The 26,980-nt window shown below is 35.7% G+C and overlaps 3 protein-coding genes across 6 annotated transcripts; all 3 read right to left on the bottom strand.

The window, feature by feature from the left end:
* Positions 1 to 3,804: 3,804 nt before the first annotated feature.
* On the bottom strand, positions 3,805 to 4,284 carry LOC137710098 (uncharacterized). The gene has a single exon (XM_068449053.1). It carries the CDS (start codon positions 4,282 to 4,284, stop codon positions 3,805 to 3,807), a length of 480 nt encoding a protein of 159 aa, XP_068305154.1.
* Positions 4,285 to 13,777: 9,493 nt separating this feature from the next.
* Positions 13,778 to 16,547, bottom strand: LOC137710336 (nucleoside diphosphate kinase 3-like). 2 transcript variants are annotated; one of them, XM_068449287.1, is made up of 7 exons: positions 16,360 to 16,547; positions 15,498 to 15,635; positions 14,808 to 14,845; positions 14,672 to 14,722; positions 14,397 to 14,564; positions 14,208 to 14,320; positions 13,778 to 14,088 (listed from the first exon to the last, which is right to left on the bottom strand). In XM_068449287.1, exons 1-7 carry the CDS (start codon positions 16,442 to 16,444, stop codon positions 13,965 to 13,967), a joined length of 717 nt encoding a protein of 238 aa, XP_068305388.1. In that variant the 5' UTR covers positions 16,445 to 16,547; the 3' UTR covers positions 13,778 to 13,964. The 2 variants fall into 2 exon arrangements, with proteins under 2 accessions (XP_068305388.1, XP_068305389.1); XM_068449288.1 differs by having other exon boundaries at positions 15,498 to 15,632.
* Positions 16,548 to 22,208: 5,661 nt separating this feature from the next.
* Positions 22,209 to 24,738, bottom strand: LOC137710335 (uncharacterized). 3 transcript variants are annotated; one of them, XM_068449283.1, is made up of 8 exons: positions 24,681 to 24,738; positions 23,742 to 23,901; positions 23,513 to 23,624; positions 23,353 to 23,435; positions 23,069 to 23,132; positions 22,846 to 22,963; positions 22,592 to 22,746; positions 22,209 to 22,445 (listed from the first exon to the last, which is right to left on the bottom strand). In XM_068449283.1, exons 2-8 carry the CDS (start codon positions 23,864 to 23,866, stop codon positions 22,350 to 22,352), a joined length of 753 nt encoding a protein of 250 aa, XP_068305384.1. In that variant the 5' UTR covers positions 23,867 to 23,901; positions 24,681 to 24,738; the 3' UTR covers positions 22,209 to 22,349. The 3 variants fall into 3 exon arrangements, with proteins under 3 accessions (XP_068305384.1, XP_068305385.1, XP_068305387.1); XM_068449284.1 differs by lacking the exon at positions 24,681 to 24,738 and adding an exon at positions 24,549 to 24,651; XM_068449286.1 differs by lacking the exon at positions 24,681 to 24,738 and having other exon boundaries at positions 23,513 to 23,629; positions 23,742 to 23,881.
* Positions 24,739 to 26,980: the final 2,242 nt, after the last annotated feature.

The following is a 26,980-nucleotide window of genomic DNA, read 5'->3' as shown; positions in this document are numbered from 1 at the left end:
CCTCCATTCTCTGTCGTTCTGCCCTACTATAATAACCTCCGTTCTTTATCATTCTGTATTGTTTTGCCTCTACGATATCTGTTGGATATCTCTACACTAACTAGTCTCATTGGATTGATAAAAACGGGGTAACTATTAGTGTTTGAGCTACTTTTGAGCTAAATTTCTCCATCAATTTGTAATCAATTCAACAAGTAATTGAAATGGATCTGAAGAAGAAATATCAAAGATGAACTTTCAAGAGAAATGGAGTTCGTTGCTCCTTGAATCTACGTTGGATTTGATCCACCAAAGTCAGCATACTATGAGGGGTTTATAGCCGTTGCTACCCTTACACACACACACACTTGCACCATGACTGTGATCACGTGCACGTCACATGTTTTCACTTAACTTCTAACAAACTAGACACGTGGCAAGATACATACCATTGAGATGTTTTGATCTTGTCCGTTCATTACATTATTTGATTACCAACTACTCTAACACGTAGGCATTTTAACCTTCAACTTCTTCTTCCTTTCTTTAGCAACAATGCACCTGGAATCTAGCTGCCATGCTTATCCACCAACACTCCCTTCTAAGCTAGTAGCTAGTTTAACTCCAAGCTTCTCTTTAAGTGTGTAGAATCGATCTTTGGGAAGTGCCTTGGTGAAAATATTAGCAAGTTGATTTTCTGATTTGCAATAGATTAGCTTGATGATGTTTGACTGTAATGCTTCTCGAATATTATGATACCTTTTTCCAATGTGCTTTGTTCTATGACGAAACACTGGATTTCTTGTCATAGCAATGACAGATGTATTGTCATAGTAGAATAGCAGCTTCAGTTTGTTTTTCTCCAATGCACAAACCTCAACCACACAACTTGAGTAGTTGCTTTAGTTGCATTCATGTACTCTGCTTCAGCTGTTGACAGAGCTACACTATGTTGTTTAACCGAGGCCCAAGAGAAAACCCCATTTTCCAAATGAGAAAGCATATCCATATTTGCTTTTCATATCAGTTTCATCCCCACTCCAATCACTGTCATAATAGCCTATGAGAATTAATTATTTTCCTTTCTCATACTTAATCTCATAGTCCAATGTGCCTTGTATATATTTGAGAACCCTTTTTGTTGCTCCCAAATGCTTCTTTGAAGGTCTATGCATGAATATAGCAATTAGGCTAGCTGCAAACATAATGTTTGGTCTTGTTGCAGTTAAGTAGAACAGACTCCCAACCAATTGCCTATATACATTCTCATTTGTTTTCTCACATTCATCATTTTTCTTAAGTTTGTCACTCACTACCAATGGAGTGCTAACAGGTTTGCAGTTCTTTAATCTAAATTTCTGTAGCAAGCTGACTGCATATTTTCTTTAATTAATGATCCCAGATTTAGATTGAAGAATTCTCATGCCAATGAAGTGATATAATAATCCCAAATCTGTCATTTCAAATATGTTCATCATGTCAACCTTGAACTCTTCTAGCAACTCAGTGTTACTACCTGTGTAGATAATTTCATCTACATAGATAGTGACAATGATGCATTCACTTTCTCACATTGACTTCATATACAAGGTTGCTTTACTTGGACTTATGGTGAATCCACAGTTGTGCAAGTGAGTATCAATTTCTTCATACCATGCCTTTGGGGCTTGCTTTAACCCATACAAGGCTTTCTTCAGTTTATAGACTTTGTCTTCTGCACCCTGCATAGCAAATCCCTCAAGTTGATCAAGGTAAACGTCTTCTTGCAACACTCCATTAAGAAAGGCTGATTTCACATCAAGTTGAAATAACCTCCATTTCTTTTGAGCTGCTAAAGCTAGAAGAGTCCTTATGGTATCCAATCTTGCAACATGAGCAAATGTTTCATTGAAATCAATACCAAGCTTCTATGTATAACCCTTGGCAACAAGTCTTGCCTTGTGCTTCTTAATTGTCTCATCTAGATTCAATTTGGTATTTTATATCCATTTCATTCCAACAATAGGTTTGCTTGATGGTCTATTAACTAATTCTCAAGTTTTGTTTTTCTCCATCATCTCAATTTCAACATCATTTGCTTTCTTCCAAGCTACATCAGTGGCAGCATCAGTGAAATTCTCTGGTTCAATCATGCTTACATTGCATCTAGCATAAATTTCACTTAGTGATCGCTCTTTAACTAGTGTGGCTTTAGCTGTACTTGACTCACCACTCTTAGTTTGAGAATTAGTGAATTCATGTATTACACACTTGCTCTATTTTAGTTAATTGCCATGTTCAATCTTAGGTAACAGATACACCCCAAACACTTTTAAATGTTGGATACCTGGCTTTCTGCCACTGAAAGCTTCAAATGGAGTTTTATGTTCTACAACCTTGGTTGGACACCTATTGAGCAAGTACACAACTGTGTTAACAACTTCTCCCCATAACTCAAATGGCAAATGCTTGTCATGAAGCATACTCTTAGCCATTTTAACAATGGTTCTGTTCTTCCTCTTAGCAACACCATTTTTTTGTGAGGAATAAGCCACTGTCAACTATTTCTCAAGCCCAAAATCTTCACATAATTGATTAAATTCATAAGAGTTGTACTCTCTACCTCTGTCACATCTTAACTTTATAATTTTGTAGCCATTCTGCAATTCAACCATGGCTTTGAATTTCTTGAACACTTCTGATTTGTGATTCTAAAGATAAACCTAACACATTCTGGTTGCATCATCAATGAAAGTTAAGAGGTATCTGTTTCCTCCAAATGTTGTGACCTGCATTGGTCCACACACATTAGAGTGAATTAGTTCCAGATGCTTGCTTGCCCTCCAAGTTAGCTTTTTACTGAAGGCATCTCTGTGTTGCTTTCCTACAATGCACCCCTCACAGACACCTGATGACTTCTTGAGTTTTGGTAATCCCAACACCATTTCCTTCAGACAATAGTTGTAAGCTATTAAAATTCAAATGCCCCATCCTTTTGTGTCATTCCCAAACATCACCCTCAATGCTAGCTTTTAGTGCAGAACCATTCATATATTTCATAAGTAGTGGGAATCACCTATTACCAGTCATTTGTACTGTAACAACATGACTCTTCAAGCTCCTATCTTCAAAGATTGCAACCTGATCATCTCCAAATAATAAGAAGTACCCATGCTGCATCATTTGCCCCACACTTAGGAGATTTTCATCCAGTCCTGGCACACGCATTACTTATTTGATGTGTCTGGTACCTTTCTTGGTTTCAATCACCAAGGTTCCTTTTCCACTAGCTTGAACAATCTATCCATTCCCCATTTTGATTCTTGTTGAGATACTTCTGTCCAGGTTAATCAACATAGACTCATGTGAAGTCATGTGATTGCTGCATCCACTGTCAATATACCAAACATGCTTACTTTTGACTATTGCAGCAGAATTACAAGCAAAGAACATAGAGCTTTCTTCCTCCATTTGTTGTGCCACTTGAACCTGTTGAACTGGTTTGCTTCTGCAATCTCTGGCAAAATGATTAAATCTACCATAGTTGTGACACTTAGGCTTTCCTTCAAATCTGCATTCACCATAGTGTATATTCCCACAGATTTTACATGCCTTTCTTGTGTTCTCCTTGTTATACCAGGGTTTGGTAGCATATTGAGGCCTATCATTAGCCTTAAAATCACTATTCTTATCTCTGAATTTGAGAGGTTTCTTCCCCTTGTATCCAGTGGTCTGTGATCCACTTTTGTTTTGGATACTAAGACTGCTAAATGCCTTATCACTCACTTCCTCATCTTCAGTATGTCTTTTCAATCTTTGCTCAAATCCTTTCAGAGTTGCAACAACTTAATTTGGATCAATCTCATCCAATTTCTTAGTCCCCACAATGACAGATACAATATTATCATATGTCGGAGTTAAACTAATTAGCATTTTCTCAACTAGTGTCTTGTTTGGCAAGGTTTCACCAAACATCTTCATCTTATTCACAAGACCAAATAATCTAGCTAGATACTCAGAGAAAGATTCATTATTTCTCATCCTAGCATATTCAAAATCATGGTGAATACCTTGTAATTTCACAGCCATGACTTGAGTATCACCCTTGAATTCTTGCTTAAGAACATCCCAAGCATTCTTTACAGTCTCTTGGTTTGTGATTCTGGGAAAGATCTTATCACTCATAGCTCCTTGGATCAGTCCCAACGCCTTTGCATCTCTTGAGATGAGAACTTGCTTCTCATCCGTCTCATTCCCTTCCTTCGATAATGTGAAGCCATCTTCAACAAAGCTCCACAGATTGTGAGACTTGAAAATCGTTTTCATTCTGATACACCATAATTCATAATTGACTCCAGTAAATATGGGTGCACGAAGATTGGGCTAGATCCAACCATTTTTATACTTCTGAGTTCTTCGGTGAAAACCCAGACGAGCATTCATGGATTCATAGATTCACTCCCAGATTCAAATCGAACCTGGCTCTGAGGCCATGTTGGATTTTTGGATTGGGGAGCCCGTTGGACCCCACTATAACGACACTGATACTGATCTCAGCTTTACCACTTGCCCAATCTGTCAGGTGTGAGGTTTTACCATAAAAGACCTTGATATTAGTTAGAGTAAGGTAATCATATTTAAACTCATTATTTTCTTTTGCACCCACTTATGTGGGATTCCAATACTCCCCCTCACATGTAACCCCATTTAGTGGTTCACACGTGGAGATCCACACATTGGCAATTGAAACTCAAAGGTCGGCTCTATATTAAGAGTCCAAACTTGTTTTTAATGGAACTTAGAGACCAGTTCTATGTTAAGAGTCCTGGCTTGTTTCCTTCCTGGTGACAAGCTTGTTGGCTTACACGGGCCCGAACCTTGGCTCTGATACCATGTTAGTTTTTAAGCTACTTTTAAGCCAAATTTCTTTATCAATTTGTAATCAATTCAACAAGTAATTGAAATGGATTTGAAGAAGAAATATCAGAGATGAACTTTCGGGAGAAATGGAGTATGTTGCTCCTCGAATCTACGTTGGATTTGATCCACCAAAGTTGGCATACAATGAGGGGTTTATAGCCATTGCTACCCTCACACACACACTTGCACCGTGAATGTGAGCATGTGCACGTCACATGTTTTCACTTAACTTCTAACAAACTAAACACGAGGAAAGATACACACCATTGAGATGTTTTAATCTTGTCCGTTCATTACATTATTTGATTACCAACTACTCTAACACTTAAGCCCTTCGACCTTCAACTTCGTCTTCCTTTCTTCAGCTGCAATGCACCTGGAATCCAGCTGCCATGCTTATCCACCAACAGTGACAAAGAGTAGAGAAATCCAAGGGAACTAAAAAGAATGGAGGGAAATAACCGAGAAGAACGAGGACCAGAAAAAAAAGAAAAAGAAAAAAAGAACAGAGAAGATTGTATGGAACGAGATGGCTAGTCGAAAGTCACAACAACCTAGTAAAATGGTGTCGACATCAAATCAAAATCACCCGTACTTGACTTTTGCAAACTTCATTCTTTTGGAAATTTTCATATATACCAGCTCTTGTAACTTTGTAGGCAATCTTGTAACTTTGTAGGCAATCTTTTTTATTCATAATATGCTGGTTAGTAATGTTTTAGTCTTATTCGTTTACATGCTCACTCAAATATTTGCTTTTATTCATAAATCATCAGCCGAGTCTGCAGAAAATAGTAGATTAATCATTAAGTTAGCAAAATATGTAATACTTGTCCGCAATCCATGTTGAGAGAGAGAGAGAGAGAGAGAGAGAGAGAGAGAGAGTATTACTTATTGCAATCCATGTTGTTAGAAATAGGGAAACTAAGATGTTCATTACGTTGAATGGGAATGTCTGGGATACGGGAGGCTACATAAGGAGTTCGATATGCCCAAGCCATGTCCTCGATGCAGTGGCATATAACACCCGGTGCATTCTTAAATTTTTTGGCCATCCTGTTCAATGTCGTGACAGAGGTGCAACACTCAATTGATACATCAGATTCTACCCCCGTAGAAAAACCGAAGCAATTGCTGAACTCATGCCAAGCATGCTCATAGATTTGCGATCTTGCTTGAGCATTGGCGAATCCACAAACTAAGAGAAAAATGGTCATCGCACAAAAACCCAACGGGAAAGCCATCGAACACAAACTATTCTTCACTAATTTCAAGCTACATATATATATGGAGAGATATAAAGATAAACACATTAAGCTTTAATTATTCTTAATAATCCAAGAAACAGTTAATCAGTTAGTTTGTTGGTTGCCACCAAACAAATCATCATCATGCATGCTTCATGATGAATGACTTAATTTTATATTCTTAGTTAAGAGAATTTCTTGTAAACACGGCATTTGGGCTCTTGAACAAATTGAAGTTATGGTGCTCCTTTGAGATGTAGTTGTTGTTGGCTGCCGTGGAGGATCTTTGAACCATTTGCGACTCCCCGGCCTCTTTTCTCTCTCTCAGCCATTCTCTCAGTGAATCCTGCAGAAAAAAGGATAAACTTGGGTTAACTGCTAATCACATCTCTCTCATGAACGTACACAAATATAGATCGCACCTAATTACGGGAGAGATGTAGGCATCGGGATTAATGTGATCAATGATGTGGTACGGGAGAAACAAAGAAAGAAATGAACGTTACCTGAAGCAATCCATGCTATTAGAAATGAGAAAACTCAAGTGGAGTTGGCATTTGGTAGGAAGATCTTGGATGCGGGAGGTGTCGAAAGAGATGTTGTTGTAAGAATCCTATGTGGACTTAACTACTTTTGATAAAGGTGAAATTACATGTGGATAATACCACTTCAATAAGAGTTTGATACGTGGAAAACTAACGTCCTATAATTCAGTAAACACATTCGAAATGTTTGGGATGCAACTGCCTTCCACTAACCCTTTTTCCATTGAACTTGATACAACGGGACAATAACCAACTCACCCACGATAGATGGGAGTTGGCAGCCATTGTTTCTATACATGTAGGAGTTCCCTGCTCACCAAGAAGACATTCTTCGACATAGGGTTCTATCACCATAAGGATATAAAGGTCTTGAGTGAGTAGAAGGATTCTTTGTACAACTAACCATGTCTTCTTTATACAACTAACCATGTCTTCTTTAGAGCTCTTGTGTACGATTAACAACCACCGTGGCTGCACCAGGTAAGTTTTCTCATTATATTTGATTGTGACCTAGCAAAGCATGCTAATACGAACTTGGGTTGTTCTTACATTTGGTATCAGAGCCATGTTAGTAAGCCCTAGGTCCGATGAATTAATAAGAAATCCCAATGCTTTATGCACGTATGATGATTGCTGCAGTTTTTCTATAGCATGATTAATTGTTCTAATGCCATATGTTTCTGCCAAAGTTTTATTCACTGCAGGAAAAGGAATATATGGTTTGAAGATTAGACCACTATAAGCATTGTGCTTTTGTCATTCAGGAATTGGTAGTCATGGTTGCTTTAGTTTCACAAAAGATGATTGGTATCTGATTGAAATTCGGTATCTGATTGAAATCAGTTTCTTGATATCTATTTGATATTCATGTTGCAACCAATATGCATAAACTTGTAACAGGACATCAATTTTCTCCAAATAGAACTCTTCTTCAAATATCATACCGTCATATCAAACATATCCTCAACCTTGAGATTTATCATTGCTAATATATGTAATGTATGGATGAGAACATACCTACATGTATGCTATCTGATCCATTCTTTTCGATAAACCCTTTTGAGGGTTTATGATGTTTTTTGGTTTATGGTGGCAAGTGTTGTTTTTATTCCGATCTTAGAGTTGTAGTTCTCATACTTGATAAACCTTTTTCGAGTCGAAAGTGAATTTCAGGTTTTTTTTTTTTTTTAAGTTGAAGTACTGTCACGGTAACATTAATATGGAATCATTGTCTTTGAATCTTCATGAAAATTTGAACTGGAGGGTTCCTTCAAGGGGGTGATCTTATATCAATGTTTATTTGAGAGATTTTGATTATGGTCTTTACTAGGAGAACACATATAAGGTATAGCATTGATTAGAATCGTTACTGAGAGAAATCATCAGGCTTTAATTGCTTTCGATAAAAGCTCCAAAGTTGATCTGATGACTTTGGATTTTGGAGTATATTTATCATTAAGCGTAGGAGGGAATATTTTGAGTGGTTTGATTTATGAATTTGGTCATTGTATCTAATGGAATGTTAAAGAAATTCGATTCTTTTAATTACTATTGTCGTTGATTATATTTTGATCCTTGGCATTATAATTCTTCGATTAATGTTTGTGAGTTCTCTGTTTTTCTGGGACATTTGTGTTTGCACAGTGGTTAATTGAACACAGGCCATTGGTTGAAGGGCGTTGCTATCTTTAACTGCACCAGCTGCCTTGTACCCGTGGGCTGCTTCCATGAACTCTGTTTTGATGAAGCCAAAAATTGATGAGCTTGGTTGATGAGTTCGGCAATAGGGATATTCAATAATCACGCTGCAAACATGGGTGTGGTTGAATCATTTGACTCAGTTGCTGTTTGAAAGTAAAGGTTGTTCTTTCATTTTATTTTGCGTTATGCTTTAAATAAAGCATGGACTTATGTGCTGGTGAATTTTACCATGTTAATGGTTGAGGTTTTATTTTAGTTATTATGTGTATGTACAAATATATGTATGCAGTATATTAAAATATTGTGGACTGATGAAGGATTTAGACCGAATGAGCTTGGTATTATAAGCATTCCATTGAAGCTAAACAAAAGCTTGACAATGGTGGAGCACTCTGATAAGTGGGAGCTTGGAAACAGAGCTTTAAATTTGTTTCGGTATTTGCATAATGCATATTTGATAGTTTGTGTTTCTTGCCCAAAGGTGTAACATAAATCTGTGTTGTTTGATGTTGCACTCTTTGCATACAGTTTGAACTTGATGTTGTGTATGTATGTTAAAGCAAAGGGGAGTGGAGATTGGAATTTATGTTGAACTTGAATATGGCTGCAAAATGACGTGAATATTGGTCGACTGCAGTAAAGTCTATGTGGTTTAAAACTCATGAAATGTTCACATTCCTTTCCAAAGAAGGGGATGTATAAATTGTTAGAAGTTTTAATCACTGTATAGCCATGTTTGTTATCGCTGCAATGTTTCAACTCACTTTTGAATAGTGGGACTTAAGCTTCTCTTAGTCCTAGTTTGGATTCAACTGCCCTGTTTGAGTCTGTCTATGACTCTCTCCGTGGAGTGTGGTGTCGTGGGGATGGAGACCATGGTGAGGATATTGGTCTAGAAGATTACTGGGTTGCCTCTGATATTCCGAATGGTACCAGCTTGGTGGACTAATGTACACGACTTCAATGGTTTTCTGGCTAATACTCTTCTTGGTTGTGATTATAATTGTTTGCGATTATAATTTTTCACATAATGCTTTACTTTGTAAGTCTTGTACAGGAATGATCCCAATGGAAAACAACTAAGGCTGCAACATCTGGAACAAATAATCATGTTATTTAACCATTGGACAAATGTTTATTAAATCTTCACCAAAGTGAGATTTTATGGAAATTTTGGTCTGGGTGCTGTTCTATGTTTGCCAACATATAGGATGGTGGAAGAGGTGATACTGCATGCTTGTGCCGAAACCATTCATGAAGTAAGTGATACCTTTATCTGATTATTTGGATATGGCTTTGTTTATTAGCTTTAGTTGATGTTATTTGGGATTTCATGGGTCACATACTAAAATTATGCAAGTGTTATATACATTTATGTATGCATGTGTGTAAATATACATGATAATAATTATATGTATCCATTTTGGTTATGTGAAAGATATGATATGTTATTATATGACCGTTGAATACAATGGTACCGTATTAACCAAGTTCCCAGAAAAAGTCATTGTTTCCTTGCTCTGCGAAAGTCGTTTCATTTGGTTTGTTTGATAGTAATTTACCAATTCTGGACTTCCTTAACAGTGATATAGTGTAAAAGGAGTGCGGGCAGGAAACAGTTCATGAGTTAGAGTGATGAATCTATAAATATACATTTGACTTCATCTGGTCTGCATTCAAATCTGAAATTTTGTCTAATATTTTTTGTTTTGGAATGAACTGTCTATGCAAGTGCTCCAGAGTGTTTCCAGCAATTCGCATTGCTTTATTGGATTTGTTTTCACACAGGTTGATCCTATAACTATGAATACTAGTGATGAAAGTAAATAATCAATGATTGCTTGCCCAAGTGGAAGAATTAGTGAAAGAAAATTGGGCTTCACACTCATTAATTTATTTACAATAAGTGTATAAATTCTAGAAAACTTAATGGGAGTTGTTCTTGGTTATTCTAATCATATTGTTTAAAAAGTTTTGGGCATTAGGTTATTAAAGCGTTATTCTATACTATTGTGTGATGGCTGTACATTAAAGAGTTAAGGCAGTTTATGTCTCTTGCTCAAAAGTGTGACATAAACATGCATGACTATATGCATTTGTTTTTACGGCCGCTTGAGTTTGAGGTAATTTTGAGTTAAAGATTGCTTAAATGGTTTTGACTAAATAATCATTTTGTGATGGATGACTTCTTTACCTAATGTTTCTTGAAATCTTCGGATGGTTGCAATTATAACAATAAAGTCTTTTATGATAATATTTTCTGCACAAACATTTACTTCTTCACGAGAACTTCTTAGCAAGATTTTATAGTGCATACTTGTGTAAAAGATTTTAGGTACTAGATTATGTAAATTATGGTTTTAAAACTCATAACATGTCAATATTCTTTTCCAAAGAGAGGAATGTATGAATGGTTTGAGATGTTTTCAGGATATAACATTTTTAAGAAAATTAAGTTGATCGTTTTCTTGTCCAAAGACTTGAAATCTTGGTTGTTTTCTTAATCCTTTACATGGTTGTTATAAAATAAGGTTACATATCAAATAGTGGAAATGTGGGAGTGAGATCGACATTCTGACATGCATAAGTATTTGTGTTCTTGTTGCTCTTGTTGAATCATGTTTCTTATTCTGTCAACTAAATGCAATGAATGTATTGTACGCATTAATTAATCAATTTCAGTGCTTGATAATGTTGTGATACTTCATCATTATTATATCTTTGATTCATAAAGATGATTGATAGCAGATTGAAATCTATTGTTCAAAGTGTCTGTCCAAAGACGATACATGAAGAAACCTGGGTTTTGTATGATTAAATAAAGGCACGATAAATCCATTTATGGTATAAGGAAGCATCATACAGTTTGTTTTTAAATACTTGTGGTTCTGGAGTGCATGACAACTTGGGTTCCGTTGAAGTGTAGGAGTAACAACCTGATATGTGTTTTACTTTTGCTCAGTCTACTTGCTTTAAGTTTGTCATTGCTAAATGTATGAGGTTTTAATTTATAACTTGCAATAAAACGTATGATCTTTGTTCCAAAGAACATTTTATTGAGTTTTATTATGCAGGAAAAAGGAAAAGAATCCAGTGATTGAAGATGGCAAACCACTTTCAATCAATAAAGGTAAACTGGATAAATGGGAACGAAATGGGGTATGCATCAAGAACTGTGTTTAGAATATGTATAAATGTATGTCATCATTAGCATTATACGGTATGGATTTGTGGATTGTGGTTTCAGGGTGAATGCAACATTATTGTATGCATTATTTCCTAAGATTCGAACTCCAAATAATTACTGGTCAATGTGTATAAGATGCTAGTTGCGTAGAACTCAAGTGATCACTAAGGAATGAAGTTATGTAGTACATGAAATTTCAAAACCACAACTAGTTAGCGTCCATGTGGGAGAATGTAAGAATCTTATGTGGACTTAACTACTTGTGATAAAGGTGGAATTACATGTGGATAATACAAGTTCAATAAGAGTTTGTTACGTGGAAAACTAACGTCCGATAATTCAGGAAACACATTCGAAATGTTTGGGATGCAACTGCCTTCCACTAACCCTTTTTTCCACTGAACTTGATACAACGAGACAATAACCAACTCACCCACGATAGATGGGAGTTGGCAGCCGTTGTTTCTATACATGTAGGAGTTCCCTGCTCACCAAGAAGACATTCTTCGACACAAGGTTCTATCACCATAAGGATATAAAGGTCTTGAGTGAGTAGAAGGATTCTTTGTGCAACTAACCATGTCTTCTTCAGAGCTCTTGTGTACAATTAACAACCACCACGGCTGCACCAGGTAAGTTTTCTCATTATATTTGATTGTGACCTAGCAAAGCATGCTAATACGAACTTGGGTTGTTCTTACAGTTGTTCCAATAAGACAAGTTCTCGATGCATTCGCAGATCATTTGTGGACCACCTTCATCATGTCTGGCAAACGCGTTCAAAGTCTTGACGGAGTCACAGCACTGCTTCAGCGGTTCAGAAGACAATCCCCGGACAAATGACATACAAAAGCTGAAATCGTGAAACACAGTGGCACACAGTTCGGGGCCGTCTGACCATGGCTGCTAATAATACTGCACAAAGCAAGATAATTACACAGGCAAACCCAATATAGCGAGGTGGATAAGCCATATCGATTGCTAATCCAACCACTAAATCTAAATGGTACTATTGCTAATCCATATCGATTGTAACTCCTTTTAGTAATACGACTTGCCGGTCTTTTCTTCTCGCCAGACAGTCTCGGGGTACTCTGCGTTTTCGTCTTCGTCATCCCAACTCCTTGCATTCCTCATCTTTTTGCTGGTCGAAGTAGAAGCAGCAGCCCATGCTTGCTGCTGCAGAGCTTTGTCTAAAGCCCTCTTTTCTTTTCTTTTCTTTTTTTTGACTCTCTCTTTTGCCTTCGCTTCCTTCTTCTGTTTCTTTATCAAATCTTGCTCTTCAATTCCGGAATCAGAAGACAACCCTCGCAGTGGAGACGCGATTCCGCGGGGATGAAGAAAGAGATCAAACCCAGTATCAAACTGTCCAACTATGCCAAAAACCCTCTGCTTTTTCCTAGAAAGTGATGGAAAATTCCAAATTATATGAATCGGCGCAGGCCTTTGTCGTCGCAGACAGACGCCGGCAAGCGGCGGTTGGTTGGGTGGAGATGTTTTGCTGAGCCTTTTTTCTTTTTCTCTTTTCTCTTACACTTTGGGAAGAAATGTAAAATTACTAAAGAATTTTAAAATGACGAGATTTTATTTTCTAGAATTTATCAATTTTTATGTTTGGTAATTATTTTTTTAGGTTAACCAAACAAGAAAATTCATAAATTCTAGAAAATAAAATCCCTACATTTCAATTTCTGTCATTTTAAAATTCCTTATAATCTTAAATTTCTTCATCCAAACATAGTGTAAAAGAACAATATAATTGAATACAGAATTTGTCATAGAAATTGAGTAATGACACATATTTAAATGTAATTTAAACTTGGGAATTAAAGGTCCTAAATTTCAAGGTTTTTTTTTTTTTTTTTTTTCATGCGAAAATTCTAAGTTTCTATGTTTATGAATTCAAACAATAGAACTGGTGCATATCAATTTATAAATTCTGACTTTTATCCAAATTCCAAGTTTATGTCCCTCGTCTAAACATAGTGTTAGTTTTCGGTTTTTAAAGACATTAAATACATAAAACCTAAATTTGTTTCGACAAGGAAACCTAAATTTACAATGATAAGGAAATGTTACTTGCCAATATTATCAATTAAAATCAAAACAATATTGAGCTTCAAATCTTTCCTTTTTTTTTTCTTTTTTTTTTTTCTGATGAATTTTTCATTTTTCCCGCTAATGTGTTACTTGCCAATATAGTAAAAATACAAAACTGCTGTAAATATCATGCTTATTATTAGAAATCAGCTAAGAATTTTATTGAATAGAGTACTAAACAGCGGCGAATGATTTCACTCACCTCAAATTGAAATTCGTTTTATTCTAACAATAATCTCTACTTTCGCCCCACACTTCATGGGGAGACCTACATTGCCGGAACATCAAGGAAAACAAAAACTTTGATTAGTTTTCTCCGTAGATCCACTTCTCTTGGTTACTGGTGTAACTAACCAACTCATTTGGTTTAAACCACAAGTTGATTTCGTCCTTGGCAGTCTCCGGACCATCGCTGCCGTGGATGATGTTTCTGCATGGCATTGTGGGTATCCAAGTTAGAATCGGAGTGAACAATACAGAGATTGAAAACTAAATTGAAGATAAAAGGTAAGTACTAATGCGATGAAGTTATCAAGATCGAGCTATTACCTTCCGACAACAACAGCTAGATCGCCTCTGATAGTTCCGGGTTCTGATTTTTGGGGGTCTGTAGCTCCAATAAGTTTTCTACCGTACTTGATCACACCCTCTCCTTCCCAGACCTGCAAGAGTTAGGAATAAGAGACTGGCCAGGTGAAGGGATATTCTCGAATTCAAGCGTATGATAGTCCTACTAACCATTGCAATAACAGGGCCGGAACTAAGGAAGTCACAGAGGCCGCTAAAGAATGGCCTCTCCTTCAGATCATGATAATGCTTCTGCGCAAAATCCTTTGTAGGAACAACCACTTTAATGCCTACAAGTTTAAAACCTTTCCGCTCAAATCGAGATATGATTTCTGCAATCTGGAAAGAAAAGAAAAAGGCTTAGCACAAAAAAGGTATAAAACATGTCATGGTAGCCATAGCACATGCTTCGGCGAACAAAATCTTAGGTCAAACGGTTAACTTACCAGTCCTCTTTGAACTCCGTCTGGCTTGATAGCAATGAATGTGCGTTCCAACTGATTGAATGAACAATTTGTAAATAACTAGAATAAAATAAGTATTAACAGTGAGAAAAAATGGCACAGAAAGTATCCAAAGTACCTCTGCAGCATGAACCTCCTGGTCAACGAGCATGTAAGCTAGAGAGATCAGAGCAAAGAAAACAAAGGATGTGTTAGGATTTAGTTTGTAGAGACCGAAATTAAAGAATCATCCTGGCCATGCTATTACAAAGATGTTCGTCTAGTAACTTTAAGACCAGAAAATGTACCAGAAGGTTTTCCAGTGCAGATGTGCATGTGCACGTGAGAGACGAAAAGACAGCAAGGAGAAGTAGAGAGAGAAGAACGCATAAACATAAATGGAACTACACAAAATTTGATGAGTGCAGAGTTTTGACAGTAGGTAACATATCTTTGGGGGTTCATGCATAATGTCAGGTTGGAAGGAATTAAGGAAGAAAGTCAAGTCAAGAACACATCCCGAGCTAAACAATTCCAACCCATTACTGTGCTTAAGCACAGTTTAATTGTTGTTGAAGAGGATCCGGAAGCCACATTTCTAAAACTTGGGCAAGGGACAAGGCCCTTCTTCATTCGGACCCAAACTTATCGAAATCACATTTTAAGATAAAGTACTGTACTTCTACTTCTACATCATGTCCTTCTAAATGTTTATATAGCAACGCAAACAGAGATCACACTTTTGAAACAAAATCTAAGAATATAAAAAACACGATTAATTGTATTAGGAGATCAGATATGAATGAAATAGAGTTTTATTCCGCTATACCTGCTGCAGGAACGGCAAGGGCTCCGGAAATCCATCCTTTAGATGCATTGTCAGAACCAGCTCTTCCAAAACTTGAAGCAAAGAAAGGAGCCTTCGAACCCAATGCTACTGCTGCTGCGGTAGCGACAGCTCGCCCTGCTGCAATGTGGACGACATGGTACATGATAAAAAAAATAAGAAAAAACTTGCATTCCGATTTACACAAACACACGCACCATCCTAATTTTTACAATAAACAAGTGAAACAATCACTGATTTTTTATGTCGGAAAGGCCTAACGTAACGCATACAAAGCCACGACCTTTATATGTACAACAGTTGATAGGAATAATCACTGATTTCAGATGCATTCCTACTTTTCAGTCATAGAATTAAAAAATCAAACAATCAAACAATCAGTACACCAACTGTCGGTAGGTGAGTCCCACAAGATCGAGGTCCCACTACGTGGATCATCCATGCCAAATCCAGAGACGACAGATCAAATCAAAGAAGCAAGCAAAACCCAACAATTATTTCCCATAACAAAAAGAGAAAAACAATGATTCATGTAAGAAATATTTCATTTTTTACTGTTTTTGACGATAAATTAATTCATGGAAAGGTAAACAAAGTTGAACCATCCAAACAATCCAATAACTAGAAGGAATCCAGTCATTTCTTGGTCAAGCTCGAATTCTTATTCATTTTCCATGAAAACAAACAGATGGCGATTCATGACGTAGATCGTCGATCGAGATCCGAATTTGTGAGAATAAAACATTTGATTGAAATCAATATAGTAGAAAGCTGAAACGAAATGAACACGGAGAAGTCAATGCTGAAAACAATAGGTGAAAACAGAAGGGAGATGAAACGTTACCGGAGTAGGAGCGGGAGGAGGCCTTGGGAGCAGAGAGGAAGGACCTCGTAGCTCTGGAAGCGGACCTGCAAATCCGAGACGTCATTTTCTCAGTTCAGTTCAGATGAGAGAGAGAATCAGAGGGAGAGAGGTGAGAATGGGTGGGTGGGTGAGGGAGTGAGAGAGCTTTTAGCTTGTGGTTAAGTCAAAAAACCTATCCGAAGCATGAGGTACGAATGCCGGTGCGGACGCGAATATGATACGATGCGTAAAGGCGACTAACGGTTTACAACTGGAAGGAATTGGCCCATTTAGGTGGATGTGGGCTTCTCTAATATGTTTTATGTAGTATGTGTTTACTGTCACGTATCGTTTTTATTCAATAATATATTGTTATGTGAAAAAAAAATTTGCACATGATCATGTATTATTAGACAAAGAATGTCACATAATGGGTGAACCTATTCCATAGTATGAGGAACGAATGTCAATGCGGATGCAAATACGATACGATGCTTAAAAGCCGTCGACCGGTTTACAATTGGAAGCAATTGGCCCATTTAGGTGGCGGTGGGCTTCTATACTGTGTGAGAGCAACTTACACAGAACGAGCTCACTGTTATGTGACATTTTGATTTAATAATTCATTATCACGTTAAGAAAAAATTGCACACAATCATGTATTATTGGACAGAAAACGCTACATATCGAATTAAATCTGTTCCATATAAGTTATTATTCTTATATCTGGTGCGAGTAAGGTAAGGTGCAACATCATATCAAAAGTAAATATTTGCTAATAATTGATGTTTTTAAGGCATTCAATATGTAACGTTGTTATCAATGAAAAGACGTGACTCAAATGATTTAATTCATGTTCTTTTATATTTGAGGTTCTAGATATGATATATATATTTTTTTACTACTATCTATCAGACTATCACTTGCATAAAAAACACATGATACTTATTCAGTTAGTTTTATATTGATTTTACAATTTCATGTAATGGTTTTTTTACCAATAAGTTTATTAGCAGCCCATATAACCAAATACAAGTAAATAATCGTAATTCAAGTTGAAATTTGGATAAGAGAAGTATTCAGTGCACCAGTTGTCCTAGATCAATGTTATAAAAGGTGAAGGTGTAGGCGAGGCGCTTCATGAATAGCTTCACCTAAACAAAAGTCTTGAGACGTGAGACTTCATCACAAGAAATAAAGTTAGAGTTAGAGTTAGAGTTAAGACTTTGTCATGTAGGATTTGGGGAGAGAAACTCTCACTTTCTTCTTCATTGAAATTAGAATGGCATTGTCTCATGCATTTCAAAAACAGGCATCTCAAAAGAAAAAAAAAAACCCCCAAGTTGAACGCTTGGGTGTGCCCCAATGCCACCTCCCACAAAACAGAGGTGAAAATCCAGCCACCTTGCCTCCAAGGCCGCCTAGGCACGCCTCGAGACGAGTTTTTTTTTATAGGAAAAATTAGGTTCTTATCCCTTATTTTTATATTACATTGATTGAAACCTTATTATTATTTTTATTTTAGATCAAGGTCCTTTGACTTATTCCATGTCATCATTTTAGTATTTAAAATATTACACGTCATCATAAATGAAATCTTATTCCTTTGTGCATTTAAGGAAAAATAAACTATATGAGTAAGTTTAAAACAAGAAAAATCCATTTGAAATCCATTCCAACACCCCAAACCCAATTTTATCCATTTTTTCTCCATTCCTGAATTGATCCAATGCATATATGTTGAATAAACCTATTGTGATTAAAACACAAATTAGCATCCATGGTTTTATCGGCTTGTGAGATTTGTGTGGCATAGGCAAGGCAATGCAGGCATCGCTTTCTCAAGGAATCTGGTTGATTCAAACATGCAGAGACTGTAGAGTGAGCGGCTTATGTGAAAACTGTACCCCATTCCGAAATCATCTTGTTTTGTTCTTCATATTTTTTCTTTTCCTTTTATTATTATATATTAATCTTGATTATTCAATGTCTGGTTGGCTACACTTATACCCATGGGTACATTTTTAATCTACATGTTTCGTTCTAATAAATCTGTTGCTGTAATATGTTTTGGTTGGTTCAAATTCATTTTACATAAATATATGGGTACAAAGTTTTCGGAGAATATTATGTAAAATGGTTTTTAAGGTTGCTGCATTTTATATACCCACATATGCATGTCTATAAAACAATGTGGTATGATGTACATTCTTTTCCTTGAGTTTTTAAATGTACCCATGACTTTTCTTGTAAATTCGGTATGTACCTATATGTTGTTTATGTTCTGGGTACATACATTATTTTTGGTCTAGTTTCGTGGGTACATTGCTTTTTTATGTATGAATTCATGGGGTACATTATTCCCCTTAATACTACTCAATAAAATTCACGAAAATATGTGCAGTGTGCATGAATTTTTATTGTAGAAATTGTTTTTTTTTTAATTTTTAAGTCTCATAATTTGTGAGATTTGTGCATATATGATCCCATAAATTTTTGAATTTTTAAAATTTTAAATTTCTTTTGGACTTGATCGATTGAATGAATCTCATAATATTAGGATTTTGAATTACATAAATTCTTGGATTTAAATCCCTTAAATGTTGGACTGCAATTAATATTTTCAAAGATAAATATCAGTTTACTACCCTCAAGTTTCATGGTTTTCAATATTTAGTACATGAAGTTTTTTCGTTCCAGAGTCATACCTAAAGTGTTAATTTTGGGACAGTTTCATACATCCGTTAGTCAAACTGTTAATTATTCCGTTACGTGGTGACGTGGTGCTCACGTGGACAATGATTGAGCGCCACATGTCATTAAAAAAAATTAAATAATTAATTAAATAAAAGAGTGTAGCGGTAGACCGGCAGCTGTAGGTTCTGCAAAATTTAAAAGACTTGGCCAAAACTATGTCATTTTGAGCTAGACCATTTGAAACAATATAGTTATAAGTAAGTTTCTTATTAAAACACGTTAGGAAAACCTTTTTTAATTAAAAATCAAAGCAGAAACTAAGAAATATTTCAATACTACAACCAATCAAATCACAAAAATTAACACCAACTATACAAGGAACTTCATTAAAGTCCAATGAATAATTTTACCATAAACAAAAGTACAACATAATAATCCCAATTGAGATAATCCAAGATTAAGATTTCAAATTTAACATTCTTTGAAAGAAAGAAAAAACTACATTTAGACTCTGTTTTTTGGTTCTGATAATTTGAATCAACAGTTTGGATGCTTGAATATTATGCTAGGACTATGAAATTCAAATTCCAAATTTAATTCAGCTGATGGGTAGAACGAAATCAACTTACTCGAGAGTCCTCCTTTGCCGTCGACGACGATCGCAAGCTAAGCCTCTGAAGCTTGTCACGGCAAAAGCCTTAACCCCTTACGTCCAATTCCTATTTCACTCTACTAATCACTGCAAACCTCATCCCTTCACTCTTCCCACCTCTCTTGCACTCAAATTATCCCCTCCCCAAATTTAAAAATCCAAACAAATAAATAATAAAATTTTAGACAAGAGAAGCTTACCAGAGGAAGGACGCCGACCAGGGAGAACGCAACCTGGAGAAAAAGAGAGATCGCTGGGAGGAAGTATGGTTTCTTTCAGGTATGGTGTGGACGGGGTGAAACTGGCTTCTTTCATTAAAGGGGTCAAATTTTTTTTTTTAAAGGGATAAGTTACAAATCTATTGGGGTCAAAGGAGCCCAATGCCCCCCGCATTGGCTCCGCCACTGCATGTAACTGCCTTAGCTTGCAGTCTGGTATAAATACTGGATATTTGTGCAAACGCAAGGTTATGATTTGTAACAGAAGTTTGTTAGTAATACAAGAGGAAATTATCAGCATATAAGTGAAGGTTAGAACAAGGGTTCTATTATTATTTATGTATTTATTTGTTTATTTTTGTTCAAAAGTATTTTTTTTTATATAAATATTTTTCAAATGAGAGACAAATTGGATTTGGCGAAACTGGGGAGAATTTGTGGTTAAGAAATTAGGGTTAAGGGGTCGGATGAATTATTTTCTATTTAAGAACCATAAGTTAAGGGAATAGTTACTAATACTTTAAAAAATTTATTTTGTAAACAAAAAAAGGAATAGTACTACAAAAAATTTCAATTTAAGAACTATAAATTAATGGAATAGTTACTAGTACTCTAAACAGAAAAAGTAAACACAGTAAAACTTTTTTAAATAGATAAAAGTGATGCATAAAATAATTCAAAAACTGAATTAAAAGCACTATTATATTAAGTCATTATTGTCATGATTAACCATAAATGGATTGTATATGAAGTGTAAAATAGATTTTGTTAGGAAATAAATAGTATTGGTTAATGAAGTAAATAAATAAAAAACATACATAGGCTAATAGTAAGATGAGTACAAAAATAAATGAAATATAGGGAATAATTGGTTTGTACCCACAAGAGCTACCTAGGTTATAGCTAGACCTGTAAACGGGTCGGGTTCAATCCGACCCATTAATTTAACGGGTCATTCAAACCTAACCCGTTAAACTAACGGATCATTTGAACACAACCTGTTTCACCTGTTAACAAATTTTTATGATTCAGCTTTTTGAGGTTTTTCTTACCAAACCCCCGTTGAAGACAACTTTTTTTAAAACACAACACTAGATAAACAAAAATGATTCCTAAGGGCCACTACTTTACGTTTGATAACTATTTTGTTTTCATTTTTCATTTTTTTGAAAATTAAAATCTTGTTTGATAACTACTTTTAGTTATAAAAAAAAAAGTGAAAACTTAAGGCCAAATTTTAAAAACTCATTTTCAATTTTTAAAACTGAAAATACTTATCAAACAAGAGTTCAATTTTCATTTTAAATTATTAATTAATTAATACAAGAATATATGAGTAATATTGCATTTTCTCTTTGGGATGAACTCATTTCTCTACTTTCTAATAATGTATCTTCATTGTAGAATTTTATAATCGAAGAATTAAACTTTGCAAGTGGCCCTTTACCGCAGTGGTGGAAATGTGTTGAGCCCTTATAGGACAGCGTGAGTTCAAACTCCGTCGGTGACTAATCTAACATCTAATCTAACAAAATCTATCGTTTGACAAAACAAAAAAAAATAATAAAACTTTTAAATATTTATTTCAAGATCATCTGTATAAAAAAACCATTCAAATCAAAGATCATTTAGTCATCCAAATGTATCAATTCAAAGGTGTAGATACCAAGTAACATATTCATAATGAACTGCTAATTTAATTAAAGTTTGATTAGTGGTTATCAAAGGGCCCTTTAGAATACCATTAGGAACAATCGGTTAGGTCAACACACTGAAGTTGAGAGTAAAAAGGCTCCAGCGTGAATGATGAGGCCAACCCAAGAGAGCTCTGCCTTGTCGTTGCAGTCAATCTCTGGCGGACGCAACCTCAAATCTTTCTTCATTCCAAAGCTTGAAGCTTTAGCGTGTCACTTTGCATAGAGCCATTTTCTACTTAATTATTGTTTAGGTGGTGAAGTGAATTGTGTTTATTCTGTTTTTGCATCATTAGAGCATATTCCATAGATATAGCTTTTATTCAATTAGGGCGAATGCCTTCTGCTTTTTATTCTCAAATTAGGGATGACCATTCGACTCAGAACCTGCACGAATATAGGCTTCGCGTTTTGATCAATCCGCGAGCTTGGCACGAACAAAACACAGATGTACATGGTTAAACCCGAACAAGATCCATTGCCACCCGTTTAGAGAGGAAAGAGACAACGATATGTATTCAAACAAAGTAAATGAAAAGGAAACATGGAATGATAATCAGAAAGACTTGAGGAAGAAGAGTTTAGACATTGCTGCTTCAATTAAATTCTATTATTAATTCTTATGTACACAAAATATGAATGAATTTTATGACGTCAGAGTCGGATTAACTAATGTAAGTATAGGTTTTAAATTTCTACATATCTACAAGTTACTGCTCCTAAGCTGTCTTAACTTTGTTTCTCACATGAGTTGTTTGGATCTGCGGCGGCATCTGAACCCTCGAATTTGCAGTCTGTTCGTAATGCTGACAACCACGAGTCCACCTGAAAAAAAGAGGGAAGTTAATCGTATGATTGATTATACGGAATGAGACAATTTGGATCTAAGAAAAACGAAGGCAAGAAATCAACATAGAATGCAGGCGTAGCTTTAAGAACATTACACCACAAAACAAAAATAGCTCGCTTACCTGTTCCTTAGAAGCGCTTGAGCACTCGAATCGCAGTCCTTGACGAGTTAATATACAAAATGCATGTCGAGTTCCTTCATCGTCTCGTGTAATGCTCGGCAAGGGGCCTATTTCAACAATATCAGCTAAGAGGGTGGAGTCTTGAGGACTCAGATCTGGAAGAAGAAAAAGCCCATCGGTCAGAATATGTTCAAGTCCGTATGGGGGAGAATGGCGCTAGGACATCAGGGGATAATGATTCATTGAATATTTACCTGTGGAAAACAAGAAGAAGAAAATGCACGGCCCTTGCAAGACAACAAAGCGAGGAAGCCAGTCATCAACGTCAGTATCATCAAGAGGGGGAGGTTCTCCTGGTAGTGGTTTCCACCTCTATCAAATCGAAAAGAGAAAGTAGAAGCAAACCGTAATTGGCATTATGAAGTATGCACTAAATACATGCTCAAAGTAAAAAAATTGACTTGGGGTCGTCATTACAGTTCGGATGTACAAATAGCCAGCGAGACGAGCAGATCGCAAAACTTCATCAACGTGTTCCAATCTGCATAAAACGTAAGCAGTTCATGATTGATATGACGAGGACAGAATTTCAGTTCAAAGCCTATCCTAAAAAGGAAACAAATTCTGGTCCAATACCACAAAGTAATATAAGACCTCAGTTAAAAACTGAAAAAGTTCAAAAGCATTATAAGTGGCACTATCATGTAGCGTGCAGAGACGCAAATCACATTTTAATGTTTGAAGTATCAAGTTCCCCTTACTGAGCTTTCAAGTGCGCTTCCTTCTGTTCTAAATCAGCAAGCTCCGATCGAAGTGATTCTAGTTCTACAGCAGTTAGCTCAACCTGAACAATTCTAGCGGTTAGGAACGTGGAAATTTCACAAGACTCAATTGAGGAACTGAAAGAGATACTGAATCAACCTTTTCTTCGCCATCTGTGCTCGACCCCCATGGCAGTCCGCGGAGACTAAAGAAGTTCAATTTCAACATGTATGCTGCACTTCTTAATTTTCTCCTACTCCACAAGCGAGACCTATGCTATACCAGATTAAGTAAAGTGAATTAAAATCATACAATCTTTTAATTTGAATGACCAAACTCCTTGATTTTTTCTTTTGTTCTTTTATTTTCTCCAAAGAAAAAGAAATACCTTGGATAATTATCAGTTCTTGGTCGCGAGATAGATGAAGCTATGTCCTGAGAAGAGTCGATATTGGGTTCAGATGCTTTAAAATGATCTCCTATGATCTTTATATTTCCAAGACGATCATCCATGAAGCTTAATTACACTTGTAGAAGCGAGTGCAAACCTATGTTCATACCATGTTAATGAGAATCGATAATCAATACGTATAGAATAACAAACTGTAAATTATCATACAACAACTTATTCATCCAACCACATCATCATATACATACATAGGTTCTATGAAGACCAATTGCAGAGAAATATGGTTGTGGATTTCATGTAATCAACTATGCTGTGAAATGGGAATCCTAGTTTTCGATCATAGAGGCTAGAAATAAGTTATGTTGCTGATATATCGGTAATTTAGTACTGGGATACAACTCAGCCCGAATCAACGACGCCTCATAAAAATTTAACACCTACTTCGAATCAAAAAACAAATCTTTCCTTCGCCTTCTGATCCGGCATCAACCTTACCAACAGGAAACAGCTATGCTCTTGCACTTCTAATACAACCACCCAAAAAGCTGTTCTAATCACTCAAACTAAATTACATGTGATCCACCAAAAGCTGAGACATCAAAACATTGGGGAAAAGAACAAGCAGCAAAACATATATGATTTAAAGGGCAGAAAAACACAAACAACCGGAATCTGCTAATTTGCATACACTAATTCTAATTAAAAGAAGCTTCATAATCCAAATAAATCTAATCAAAATTCCTCAAAACACACACACACACACACGCACGCAAGATTAAAACTTACATGAATTTCATACAGCACGCACCACCAAGCAAATTGCAGCATAAAAACAAAGAAATACTTTGGACAGAGATAAAGGATTAAATTAAATTATTAAATAAACTAAAAGAGATGGGGAGAGAGATGGAATCGTACCCGTACAAGGAAAGAGAGAATTACAGGAAGACAAGGAAGGAGAGTCCTTGTGTTCATGGGAAAACGTTTGACCCCATTCGATGTTGACTATTTGGTATAAGTAGTTCAGCTTTAGATGTGATATGACTGTTTTACCCCCGCCGGGACCATGTTCCACTTGGTTACGTATAAGGGAATTTTGCGTGCTTATATTTTTATATTTATTTATTTTTTCGCTTGATTTGCTAATTGGATAGATAAACACAACCTTAATGATGATTATGCCCCAAACTTTGTAATTATAATGTCTCAATTGTGATTATCCACCAAGCGGTTGGTGGACACTTCATCGTCTTTACTTGTGCTTGAACTGCTTAGTATGATGTTAGATTCGTTTGGAGATCTTTTTAAAATGACTAAAACATTCTTAAAGAAAATGTTTTCAAGTCCCAAATGCACTTAAAATGCTTTCAGGATTCACTTGCATGTTTACTAAGAATATGTTCTAAAAATATTTTCATCAAAAACACTTTTAGTTGTTTTAAATGCATTTAAAAGCGAGCCGGTTATGTCGCTGAACTATTAATTATAAAACCTTGATTATTTTAAAATTAATATGTGTTAATTAGTAAACATGAAATAATGAAATCATTTGGAGGCCTCACTCACAACCATCGAGATTGGATGGCACATTAGACTCCACCACTGCATCATCTATACACTTTACACGACCTCTTCGCACTAACTTCTTCCACTGCATCAACTACATGCATGGAAGAAGCAATGGCTATCACCAAATTGGTAATGTAACATCACCAAAATGATGACGAAACGTCACCAAAATGATGATGAAGCCAAAGGTAATATACTAAATTCATCCTCCAAGTCATGAGAAGAGATCTTCTCTGAATTTTTTTCACCAAGGCTACCAGATCAAGTGATCCGAGTTTTTTAAATTTCATCCAACAGCCCACCTATTTTGACCCCTTAAAAGCTATAATAATTTTTGACCGTTAGATGAAATTTCAAATGTCCGAATCACTTGATCCAATAACCTTGATGGATATACTAGGGTTCAACTCTGGATCTCTTCTCCCAAGTCATAATCTCCTCACTTAGGGATATACTATGGTTCAACTCCATTATTATCCCATCAGGTTAGCCTTGTTTCTTTGGGCCACATATTTTTTTGGGTTTGAAGTTTATGGGATAATATCTACCAAGCCCAAGCCCAAGATGTTACGACCGTACCTTACGCTCTCTGCATGAGGAAACTTTCCTATTGCCAGCAGGGCGGCTTAGAGATTTTTGAGGGCCAGGACGACGTCAAAAAATGTGCCATTACTTTATATAAGAAAATTATTTGTTTTCACACGTAAAACATTGATACAATTATACTTAGAAAAGCACTTCAAATTTAATAATTTAGAAACACAGAAAAACTAATTTATTTTGTATCGTGAGAATGAAACAAAAAACTCCGGATTTACAAGTAGATAGATATGAGTTTTGTTTTCCATCTAAACTTTTAAAGTATTTTTGTATAAATCGTGAGGTGTTTTTTCTTATTTACTAACCTTGTCAATATGGGACTAAGAAAATAATGATGTTTTTGAGTCCTTAATTGATATGTATAAGTAATAAATGGGTACTATTAAACTTTTTGATGACATGTCATATGATTTGCAAATTTGGTCTAAAAATTTGGTCAACGCATTACTCTTTGTTGAAGATTAGATTTGAATTGGAACAAATGTTTTAAAATAATAACTACATAGCTACTAGTTACTACTTAAAAATAAATTAACAACCAAACAAAAATTCGTAAAAATTGAAAAGAATAAACATGCACTTAGCATTTCGAACTAAGGACCTCTCGTTAATTTTAAACAACAAAAACTATTGATTCTAATTAAACTTCTTGATCATTTAGCCAAATTTTATATATTTATACTCTTATGAAAAGAAATTTGTAAAAATTGAAAAGTAAATAAGCACACATGGTGTTTTGAACTCAAGACCTCCTCATTAATTTCAAACAATAAACCCACCGATTCTAGTTAAATTTCTTTGTCACTAAACCAAATTGTATAAATTTATACTATTATGAAAATATATATAAATATACTACCCTAATAATTTTGGTGCCCTCAATTATTTTGGGTCTCGAACGGTAGCCCTACTAGCAGGCCTGGGTCGGCCCTGATTACTAGTTGAATATAATCATATTATTGTTTCTCTTAACGAGAAAAACTTGTGTGGAGTGCCCCTGCTGACATTATCTTTATGACACCTCTAAAAAAATGTATGACGCCCCAACA

The sequence above is a fragment of the Pyrus communis genome, chromosome 12 (assembly GCF_963583255.1).
Source record: "Pyrus communis chromosome 12, drPyrComm1.1, whole genome shotgun sequence".
NCBI lineage: Eukaryota > Viridiplantae > Streptophyta > Magnoliopsida > Rosales > Rosaceae > Pyrus > Pyrus communis.
The sequence above is the reverse complement of the archived record's forward strand: the minus strand, read 5'-3'. Positions and strand labels throughout refer to the sequence as shown.

Coding starts and splice junctions, on each gene's coding strand:
- LOC137710098 (XM_068449053.1), bottom strand. CDS start 4,284: ATGAAAACGATTTTCAAGTCTCACAATCTGTGGAGCTTTGTTGAAGAT.
- LOC137710336 (XM_068449287.1), bottom strand. CDS start 16,444: ATGACGTCTCGGATTTGCAGGTCCGCTTCCAGAGCTACGAGGTCCTTC. Junction 15,636..16,359: donor CTCCTCCCGCTCCTACTCCG/GTAACGTTTCAT, acceptor TCCACATTGCAG/CAGGGCGAGCTGTCGCTACC. Junction 14,089..14,207: donor CTAGCTGTTGTTGTCGGAAG/GTAATAGCTCGA, acceptor AATGCCATGCAG/AAACATCATCCACGGCAGCG.
- LOC137710335 (XM_068449283.1), bottom strand. CDS start 23,866: ATGGATGATCGTCTTGGAAATATAAAGATCATAGGAGATCATTTTAAA. Junction 23,625..23,741: donor AGAACTGATAATTATCCAAG/GTATTTCTTTTT, acceptor GGTATAGCATAG/GTCTCGCTTGTGGAGTAGGA. Junction 22,964..23,068: donor GCTATTTGTACATCCGAACT/GTAATGACGACC, acceptor TCGATTTGATAG/AGGTGGAAACCACTACCAGG.